This window comes from Accipiter gentilis, chromosome 18 (assembly GCF_929443795.1).
Source record: "Accipiter gentilis chromosome 18, bAccGen1.1, whole genome shotgun sequence".
Lineage (NCBI taxonomy): Eukaryota > Metazoa > Chordata > Aves > Accipitriformes > Accipitridae > Astur > Astur gentilis.
The window spans coordinates 9,039,090-9,050,289 of NC_064897.1; the positions used below are offsets into that span (position 1 = coordinate 9,039,090).

Below are 11,200 nucleotides of genomic sequence, written 5' to 3' on the forward strand. Positions count from 1 at the left end.
TTACAGAATTCAGCTACTCTGTTAACGTTCATTATTTTATTACTGAAGAACTTCTGGCAAATAAAGAATGTTTGTTGTTCTCTGACAGTTAGAGACTATGGACATAATTTTTAATGTAGTATCTATCTTGTTACCTTTCTGGAATTGTTGCTGTTTGCTGGATCAGGTTTTCAAAGATCAAACTGAGCATATAAAGAGACAACCCACCTTGTATTTCTGTTATAGGTGTGGATTACAATGTGAAAACCATCACAGTAGATAATACCCAGGTAGCCCTGCAACTCTGGGACACTGCTGGCCAGGAACGGTGAGAAACATTCTGTTGTGGTTTGACCCGGGTAGTCGACTAAGCACCACACAGCTGCTCGCACACCCCCGCCATCCAGTGGGATGGGGGAGAGAATCAGAAGGGTGAAATGAGAAAACTCATTGGTTGAAACAAAGACAGCTTAATAATTAAAAACAACCAACCAAACAAAAACCAAACCCAACAACAACAAAAAAAAGGGGAAAAGAAACAAAACCAGGAAAAAGAAGTAATGCAAAAAAAGCCAGTTGCTCACCACCAACTGATTGATGCCCAGCCAGTCCCTGAGCAACTGCAGTCTCAGCCAACTTCTCTCCCTCCTGCCATTTTATTGCTGAGCACAACATCACATGGTCTGGAATATCCATTTGGTCGGTAGGGGTCAGCTGTCCCAGGTGTGTTCCCCTCCCAACTTCTTGTGCACCACAGCCTACTCGTTGGTGTGGCAGTCTGAGAAGCAGAAAAGGCCTTGATGCTGTGTAAATACCATTGAGCGGTAACTAAAATGTTGTGTTACTGGTGCTGTTTTCATCACAAATCCAAAACATAGCCTGATACAAGTTAGTATGATGAAATTTAACTCTATCCCAGCCAAAACCAGTACACATTCTAAGGTTTTTCTTGTTTGAAGATTAGTAAGCATGAGCCTAATCCTGCTTCTCGGGAGAGGAAAAAACATGGGGGTGTTCCTAATAGAGTCAATTTAGATCCTAAATTCACAGTTTAGATCCTTCCCTAGCAGCAATAACATGCTAATTTGGTGCTAAGTGTCCACTGAAAAAGTGCCAATCTGTAAAAGAGATTCTTACTAAAGCTCTAAAAGTTTAGTACCACACAATTTCTTTAGGAGGAAGGCTGATTTTAAAATGTACCTAGAATTATTTCTGTAGCAGAAAATACCTTGATAGTTAGAAAAAGAGTTGGGTTTTTTTCACCAAAACAACCCCATTGTAGTTGAAGAACTCCCAGGTTTTCAGTGGTAATTCCCTTCCCCATCTCCTCGGCTATTGTTTAGTTTTTTATTACTAAAAGCAAGGGTTATAATGATGATCTACATTTTCTACAGGAAGCTTGGGAAAAAAGCCCCAAACAGAAATCTAGCTAGCTTTAGGCAGAGCATTTTGTGATGGGGAAATTTCTGCTCCAAGCCTAAAATGAAAGAGGGTGGGAGAAGGTGAAATATGCAGCTGATTATCCAGACTAACCCAGAATCAATTAAAGAAGGCAAAGGGAACTTTTCCAAACTCTTTCTTTCAAAAAATATTTTTTTGCAAAGAATTTATTTGCTGTTGCAGTAATTTGTGGTAGTAGTGTCCTCTGTGAATCTTCTGCTGAATGTGAGAAGGGGTCTGATGATTCAGGAAGAGTGGGATTGCTTACTACAATTCATAATAAGCCCCACCTTTCAAACAGGATCTGCGGTGAAGATCAGTATTACAGCTTCTCCCTTGTCTAGTTTATGGAATTTTAGAATACGTATGTAAACCAAATTAACAGGTGTTTAATCTTTCCTAAGACTAGATGATTAGAAGAAACACCTTCCTGAGGGTGGGGGGGGGGGGGCTATAAAATTTTACTTATGTTGTCAGATTGCTACTTCTGTTGAAGAGCGCTATAAACAGGTTCTTACTTATAGGTACCGAAGCATTACCAAGCAGTTTTTCAGAAAAGCTGATGGTGTCATTGTGATGTATGATATAACAGCAAAAGACACATTCACAGCTGTCAAGCAGTGGCTGATAAGCATCGAGGTAACATGGTGTAACTTTAAATCTAAACTGTGATGTCATTATTCTCTACCTTCTTCTGGACAGTGAGTGTTAGCAGGGCAAAGCACAGAGCCGCGTGTTTCTTGTTTTGTCACAATTACATTCTTGTTAGTGATTTTGGTCTGCACAGTTACCAATAAAGCTATTTTTAGAATCTCCATGTTTGTGAAAATAATCACAGTTCCAGGGGTTTAAGGACTTAAAACGAGTGATGGGGAAAGCCCAGCATGGAGTCCTCTTCTCATACAGGTTATTCAGCTGGTATCTCCCATTGGATCACCACTAGCACTGGGAGGTGCTTTGGTTCAGTGATGATGGTCTGATGATCACTGATCATTACTAGCAGTTTGACAACCAAGTATGTAGCTCATGGGAAATTGACTGTGTTGTGAACATGAGCCATAAACTTAAAGCTATAATATCTACATTACTGCCATAAAACTGTCTTGTGGTAGACAGTTCAGTTTCCTGGGGATCATCCTTTCAACCACATGAAAACAAAAGCACAGCCCATGCCACTGAGTGGCTTCATTTAATTAAAAATTCTCTTTTTTTTCTCTTGGTATATCTCTGTAGCCCATAGACAACATATTGAGAGTGCAAGCAGCTGAATTTGCTTGTGGCCAAAAGAAAAAATAAAAATAAAACAGAAGCTGCTGCCATAAAGGACTGAGTCGCTAGAGAGAACAAAGTGTGACTTCCCATTTGCTCATTATTGCAGAGTATTGCCACTGGAAAAGTAGGGGACAAGTTGGTACGCGAAGATCATTTAGTCTGATTTTATTGGGCATGTGTTCTAGTATAATACACTGTTTTCCGAAATGGCAAATAGGTGGCTTTGCAAGTTGAAATTAGGACTCGTTCATTCAAATGTTTCCAAACAGGCATAGTTATTCCTCATCATCAGAGTAGCTCTACTGTAGCATGCATTTTGTAAGAACAGGCCCCTATTAAATATATGATCTTAACAAATCAGTGATTGTTATAATTCAGTAGGTAAAAGCTAGAGGAGAATTCCGGGTTTTGATCTAGAAGAATTGAATATTGTGGTTAAAATCTTTTCCCAAGGTGTAATAGTTCAGTCATCTTTACTGACTAATTTTGATTGGTACAAACTATTGCTGGGTTGAAGACTTACAGCCAAGTCCATTTACTGCTGCAGCATTCGGCCCACTTTATGAATGTACTCATTGTGATAATTCTAACCATTTTCAGAATGAATTTTGATTTGTGCCTATTCTATGTATTTGGGGGGGCCTATTGTTTCAGTAATTTATTTGGCATAATTGTACCCAGATGTTGTCATTATTTTTCTGTCCATATAATAAGAAGAGCCGTGGCTATAAACATGCAATGTCTGAGCCTGTGTAGCACGGTAGTTTTCTCTCTCCCATTTTAATACAGAGTCTGATAAGCTTCTGTGCTGTTACTAAAAAAATGCCAAGTTAGCGCAATCTCTAGCATTCTGTCTTTTTCATGTCTTTTATCCAGCTTTAATTCCTGATGTGTGTAAGTAAAGCGGCCCATACCTGGCTTACATGTGATGTCTTAAATGTCTTGTTGCAGTGTGACATCTGTTAGTTTTTATCCTCTTCATCCGTGATTTTTTTAATACAATGCCTCAGTTGATATTTATTCTTTGTTCTGCAGGAGACAACTGGGGAGAATGTACCTGTGCTTTTGTTGGGTAATAAAACTGATAATGAAAAGGAACGTGAGGTCCCTATGGGAATGGGAGAGCATCTTGCTAAGGTACTATACTTAGAGGGGAACCCCTTACAAAACTTGGAAGGTGAAGGTTTTAAAATGGAGTCTGAATGTGTCTAAATTCATAGAAACACAGATTAATTTTAATCAGACAAGTATTTTTAAAGATTAGGAACCCCATCACACTCATCAATTCAGCTCTCAGTGATGTAAGTGCTGATAATTATAGTAGCTATCAAACTGTCTAGATGAAAAACAAAAAGTGAGTGGTGCAAAAAATATTTAAGAATTCACTCTCATTGTCTCTCCTCTCTCCCTCCCCCCCCTCTTTTTCTTTGTTCTCTCTTTCTCTTTGTTTTTTTCCCTCCCTTCTCTTTTTCTCTCTCTTTTTTTCTCTCTTTTCTCTGTGGATGGATTCTTAACAGAGAGATAATTTGGGGACCTTTTCTCCCTCCTACCTCCTGTAAAACCACAGACCATCTGTTACTCCTATGGTAGGAGGAGAAAACATGTTTACTTTTAGTAACTTTCCATCAAGGAGATAAAATAAGTAGAGTTAACAGTCTGCATCTACCAGAGCACTGGTGATCCGTGGGCCATAATTTAAGCCCATAATTTAAGGGACTGCAAATAGCAGATACTTGTTTATATTCCTGTGTACCAAGCCCATCAATTTTTCTTCTGAATCTCTCTATACAATGCATACAGTTTGAACACCAATGCCTCCAGAATATTCATTTATTTAGAAATAAGTCATGCCAATATTCCTGAGTAATTAACTGAGTGAGTAGGAATGTACCTAAATTAAACAATGTACTGGATTTCATGTATGTATTTGTTTCTCCTTTGAAATAGATTTACAGCTCTGCTTGCTGGTAACCAAAAGGATATTTTCAAAATCTGAAATGCAGCTGAATTGTTCGTGGTTCATAGGAAAGATTGCTGCTAGGCTCCTCTCTATAACTGAAAGAATTAGGGCCAGATCTTTTTTTATCTTATCTTGATTATTCATACAGCCTTTTACAATCATACCTCCGTATTCAGTTTTGTATCAATTATTTTGTTTTTATAGGGCAGCAATATCAGACTTGAACTTCATCCCTCAAAGGTTCTCCCTTCAGGAAATCTGCTTCATTTTCTTGTATGCATCGAAATGCAGATAGTTTTGAGACCCTGGAGGCTAGGAGGGTATTCAGGGTGTAACATTGAATCCTTCTGTGAAAAAACAAATGACACATAAATGCTAAATGGACAGAGTAGGTGTCTTATGTGTCATTTAGTTCTCTTAAAAAATTGAACTAGTAAAACAAAGATGAATCATTCTAATATATAGAACTCACAGCCCACCAGGGCATTAATTCTAACATGTCATGCAAGAAAATAAAATGTTTTGCTTAAGTAAAACAAAGAAAGTTGTCAAATTGAAGATGGTTAGAATCAAATGAATGGATCTGAATGACTCATTTGAATGTTTGAATGTGCTGCCTGAGGTAGCTAAGGGAAGGAATGATTAATGACAATGGATTAGTTGCAAAGCAGTGTAGATATAATTAAATTATAACAATTTGCTTGCTGAGCTAATAATAACCATGAATTTTAATGAAATATTAATTCTTGTAAATAGCCATGTAATTCCTATGAAACCACATACCACTGTCCCTATTAGTGAATGCAGTTAAGTTACTTACTTTGTGAATAATCCCATGAATTACTCAGAACTGATCCAAAATACACAGGGCTAGATGCTGAGCTGATACAAATATGTATTGCCATTTTTGGTGAAAACAACCCTGAACCTGTTCTTGTGCAGGCAAAGAACCAGATTAGCCTATTGACCCTGAAGTCCAACAGTTTTTAAAGACTTTCAAGGTCTCACAGGATGGGATCATTTTTACTTAGTTTCTTCTATAGTCAAGAGAGGAATGTGTACTTTCAGAGGGCATTCCAGCCCGGCTGTATTAACTCTTGCTTTGCTTCAGTCTCACATCTTCCAAGTTAGTGTACTACAAATTCCATCCGAAACCCAAAGGCTCCCATTATAATGCACGTGTCGCATAACTTCTTTGCAAGGCAGGCAGCCCAGTTCGTTATTAAAAGTAAGAATGGCAGCCTGAAGAGAGCCCTTTCAACTCCTTGTCATTTGAGAAGGCTGGTGGTTGCAGTATGGGTGTGATACCCCAGGAAGGGGGGAATAGAATGAGGATAGGGATTCTGGAAAGCATCATAGGGAACAACAAGGCTGTGATGGAGCTGATCTGTAGTTGGATTAATTAAAGAGTAAACAGTATGATGGCAAGGAGAATTTTGCAGTATTGGCTTTGCAGGGAGAAACAGCAGACACAAACCAAAATGTTCACATGCGGTACAAGAATGACCTGATGGAAAACACCTAAAACTCTCTTGATAGAGCTACTGGGAATATAAAGAAAAAGAAAAAAAAAAAAGAAAAGAAAAAAAAAGGCAAGTCCACCTGCCTTTTTTAGCAGAGGATCCAAAAGGAAAATTACATTTAACAAATTTCTGTTTGGCTTAGCTTGATCAGCTGCTCAAGAGTTCATATGAGCACAACAATACAGAGAATATTCAGATCATATTGTGAGCATCCAGGAACAGCCAATGTTCTGTCTGAGTGGATTAGTGTAACCGCTGCCAATTATTTAAATAAAATGGCTTATAATATAGGTGCTGCTCAGGCATTCAGGCAGCATGGGCCAGATTTTATTTGGGCCCTGCACAGACTCCCTGAATGATCTTAAATGGGTCAATAAATCCTTCTCTATCTCTGTTCCTCAACTGTAAAATAAGAGAATAATGCCTTCTTCTGCCTTGATTTTGCTGACTATGCATGCTTCACGGGATGAGGACTGTCATAAGGTGCCTCCTTCATCAACCTGTTAGTGCCGTTGTTATACAAATACTGCTAATGAGGGAGCTGTTCTTCTCAGAGTGATACCACTTTACAGGACAGAAACTGCCCAGTTCCCTCTGGTAATCATTCATTTTCCTCCCTGTTCTTTAGATGTCTGCTGATTTGTACATAAGTTTTTGCAATGAAGTAATTGCCAGTGGTCTCCCAGGTTCAACAGCTAATTCCTGGATGGAGATGGGTGGCATTTCCTGGCTTATTAATTATGTGTCCTGCCTTCTGCTACTTTGTTCTCGTTGTGTATGCTATCAATTAAAGTTTCCTCCCTGATTCAAAGGAATGACAGTTTGCATTTCCAGGCTGACTCCCCCTCCAGATAAGGACCCGTTTGTCAGACTGACAGAAATAAGCAATTAATATCAGTTGAGTTTAAACTGTTACCTTTCACCAATAAGAATTTGCCCTACCTATGGAATTAGTTGAAAAATCCATACAGATTCATGCCATTATAAATGATGTCATCACTGAGAGTTCTCCTCTAGTGAAATTCTGTTTTATGTGGGGAAGATGTAGGAGTAGTAGCACTCTCTGCTTGACTGACATAAAGTAGCTAGATACTGACCACAGTAGGTTTTCTATTAGAGTTCTGATCAGCTGAGCAGAAAAAAGGAGTGTAACTTTTATTTCAAACTTCTGTTTGCACAGCTAGCAAGAAATTTGAGCCGGTCAAATTTTATCTTAAAACTTCTCTAAGGAAAGCAAGAGGGTTACATTATAGGGTAAATATCATACAGAACACTGTTTAAAAAAAATATAAAATCAGTAAAATATCCATCCAACACTAACATTGCCTGATTTCTTCCCCTCTCTGCTCTTCTGTGCTTATCTGGTCACCCAGAAATTACTACAGGTGGTTCAGTCCCAATGTTCACGAGAACAAACAATATAACGATTGACAACATATTCAAGACTGACATTTGATAACATTAGAACTGCTAAAATAAACGACCATATTTATGAAACTTCCCCACTTTTTGTCTTTGAAATTTCATGAAGATGATAAAAATTTCAAAAAGCTGTGCAGTTTTGGAAGCATGGTATATTTAAAAAAAAAAAACACCAACAACAAAAAAAACAAAAAAACCAAACCAAAACTGAAATACCTAATCATTTTAATGGGAGCTTTTGAAAACTGAATTGTGTTTTATGAAGGATGGTTAAATAAGTAGAAATGCAGTAACCACAGTTAATAGCAAGCAAATGAAAATATGCAGATGTGTGATTGTCATTTCCTAAGCTACTGACTTATTTATTGGAATTTTAAGCTACTGTCATAAATAGCAAGATAACAGAGAAAAGTGGAAAGTGAATAGAGAGATGAAATCTGGATGGGTAAAAGGCCATGTAGTAATACCATAGAGGCAATGTAGTTGAGGTTCAATGTAATACCTTGTGAAAGTAGACAGATGTCTATTTTGGAGAGGATAATCTGTCATTCCCTCTCAAATTTCTCTTGCCATCACAGCTGCCAGGTCAGGCTTTTGTGCAGATGATCTCTTGCATTTGTATTTGTTATGAAAAGGCTTCAGCTGAAGTGCTGAGAATGTCTCCAGGGCCTGATCATTTATCCATTGTTCTTAATTGCAAAGCTCCCAGGGGCTACAAAACCAAAGGTGCAGGCTGATGGGGAAAGAAGGTGCAGAAACAACTAATTAGTTGTTATTTTTTGTTGAGGTTTTTAACTGGTCTTTTGCTGGAAAGCATTAGTCTCAAACTGTTGAATACAGAAACACTGCTGCTGAAGCTTGCCGAGATTAAAAAAAAAGTCACTGGAATTATTTTCACCTGCTTTGTCAAGCACTCAGTGATGTACTAATTGCCTTATAATCACACGGAAAGTTCACAAGACTTCAGAACCTTACAAGGCATGTTTGCCTTTGAGCCTTTGTGAGATCAAGCTCTTACAGTAAAAGCCACTGTCTAGAGCAAATACCTGCTGAGAAATGCATATAGTTGTCGTTTGGGAGGCACAGTTTGACTTCTTTTCTTTTGCTACTCTTTACTGTTAGCTCTAGAATGAAATCCTAATTTTTCCTAAGATGATCTATTTCTGTTTCTTTATCTGGATATTTCAGTGTATCTGTGTTGCTTTTTTTAAAGCTGGAGTGAGATATTGTGTAAAATTAATTGAAATGGTCTTTCTGTTTGATTCTAGGATTACAATTTAATTTTCTATGAATGCAGTGCATATTCTGGTTACAATACCAAAAAGTCTGTGCATCACTTGGCTAGGTAAGAAGAAAACACAATCTATGAGTTCTATATATGCCTGACTTCCCTGTTGCTGATGACAGTGAATTGTGTTTGTTAAATTAGTTTGATAGGGGCTTATGGTGATGGAATATTTTAATCCATTTAAACTGATCTGTAGCCAGACACTGTTGCTCCAACTGAGCAGGTGCTCAGGTTCCTAAAGAGTGCTCTGTAAGCTAGCGAAGCTCTGTATAGACCCAGAAACACCCGAGTTGTTGCTAGGAGAGCTGAGGGCCTGGGATGTTGTGATAGTTCTTGCAGGAAGTTCTTCGGGGTTTGGAGAAATATGCTTGGAAATGGGTGCTGCTGAGTCCTTGCAGCAGAACATTGGATGTGCTGCTTTATTCCCCAGATCTGCTCCTTACAGCTCAAATTCTGCTGTCTGCCTGGGGGCTGGGAGAGAGGGAGAGGTGGATTTTTGAAGTTATATAAAGGCTAGGGGTAAAATTACAGGTAAATCTGTCCCCTCTGAACTACTTACAGAGGTGAAAACACTGGTAATGAATTGGCAGATCTTTAATATTGTTGCTGCAGTTAGTGAAATTTTGTGAATGTGTCAGGTAATTGATAAATTTGTAGGTAGCCAGATGTGTTTTTGTTTTGCTCCATCCTCAAAAATAACAAATGTAAGTCACTGTTTTGAGTCTGTAATATACAATAAATGCTAACAATCAGCACCAACTACATTTTTCTAACTAAATGAACAAAGGTGGCTTTGTGTTGGAGCCACCATAATTGTAGTTTTGTTTGTTTGTTTGTTAGTTTAGTTCACAAGAGTCTGTCATTTTCTGTTAACCTCTGGACAATTTTAAAGGCTTGGGGGAAATGTTTTTTGTTTTGATCTCTTACTGGTATTATTGACTTTTTTTCTCAAAAGTGTTGTTTCTTTCCCCCAGGATTTTAAAGCAACATGAAGATAAAGTGAAAGAGAAGACCGTTGAACTTCAATCTGATGTGAATAAAAAGTCTTGCTGTATCAGGCCATAAAATGCTGGAGCACATGTAGACAAGCCATACATTTATACGACACTACATGGCACCATCAGATTTGCTTTATCTTCCAAATATTTCTTCTTCACTATTAAGTGAAACTTAAAATCCTTGTATGCTCTGATCTTCACTTTTACAAATATTGTCTTTAGTTAATTGACAATGTATTTGGGGCAGTAACAGTCTTTTATTATGTTTGACGCCTAACACCACTGAATCCTGCTTTGTGATCAGGCTTGTAGAAGCTGCCACATTATTAATAATAAGAAATAATTTTATAGGAAGAAAAGTACTTGGAATGTGAAGTAAATTCCTACTGGTGTGGATGACCTATCTTCTGAATACTTCTGTTTGTTTCAGTGCTCTTCAGATCCTGATTTTGTGCTGACCTTTGTTACAGTTTTTTAAAAATGGAAATGCGTAGCTGGTTGGTTGGTTAAAAGCATTACACCAGCAATTTCAAAGTATAAGGTGATATTTTAAAGCTTAGTGAAATACACATGAACAAAGGATGGAAGAACTATGAAGATTTTCACAAGTAGCATTAATTAATTTATACTACACATTGTTGCACATAGGTCCTTGGTAAGAAACCCTTCCTCCCGCTTAGATGTGATGAATTAGGTATATTTAGATGGGTCACTGAGATACCATACAGGCTTGCCTGAGCTGTTGCCAAATAAGCTGACATGCTTCCATGGTGAGGTGGTTCCATGCAAATAGCTAGCATAGTTTCCAGAAACAGTAAAGTCATGGTAGTGCAGTGCTTTTCTCTGGCTAGTTAGCATTTCAGTTGGAGCAAATCAGCCTGTGCTCTTCACCATATTTGACATGGCTGTACGGCTGTGTGTTGTAGAGCTTGCTCTGAACCTCTGTTTGGCTATGGTTTCCTATAGAAGTCCCAAAGCAATCTGTGGCCAACTCGAACATTCAAATCAATTCACTGTCATTAGTGGTGGTCAAAACCACATACCTACATAGGAAGCTCATTTCATTGGTGTAGCTGATTCTAGTACAAAGCATACATATTATGGCTGACTGAACAGCCCTTTGTCTCCAGAAGTCTGTCACAGGTTTCATGCCAGATGTTGGGGGCAGAATTTTCAGAAAGAGCACATCTTCTTTTGAGGAAGATTTTGAGAAAATTTCCAGCATTTAAGGAGTGAAAAATCTTACCAAAATCCAGGGAGTTATTGCTCTCTTTAGCAATGTTAAGAAAAAACTCCTCATGTGCCTAAATACGTGACT

At 38.1% G+C, this 11,200-nt stretch overlaps 1 protein-coding gene across 2 annotated transcripts in view; it reads left to right on the top strand.

Annotated features, from left to right (window-relative positions):
• The window catches only part of CRACR2A (calcium release activated channel regulator 2A), a 63,451-nt gene extending 52,913 nt beyond the window's left edge, over positions 1-10,538 (top strand). For both annotated transcript variants that reach the window (XM_049822274.1, XM_049822275.1), the window contains exons 14-18: positions 226-307; positions 1,944-2,058; positions 3,727-3,828; positions 8,865-8,941; positions 9,859-10,538. In XM_049822274.1, the coding sequence (XP_049678231.1) occupies positions 226-307; positions 1,944-2,058; positions 3,727-3,828; positions 8,865-8,941; positions 9,859-9,949 (467 nt within the window). In that variant the 3' untranslated portion in view covers positions 9,950-10,538. The remainder of the gene's footprint in view (positions 1-225; positions 308-1,943; positions 2,059-3,726; positions 3,829-8,864; positions 8,942-9,858) is intronic.
• Positions 10,539-11,200: the final 662 nt, after the last annotated feature.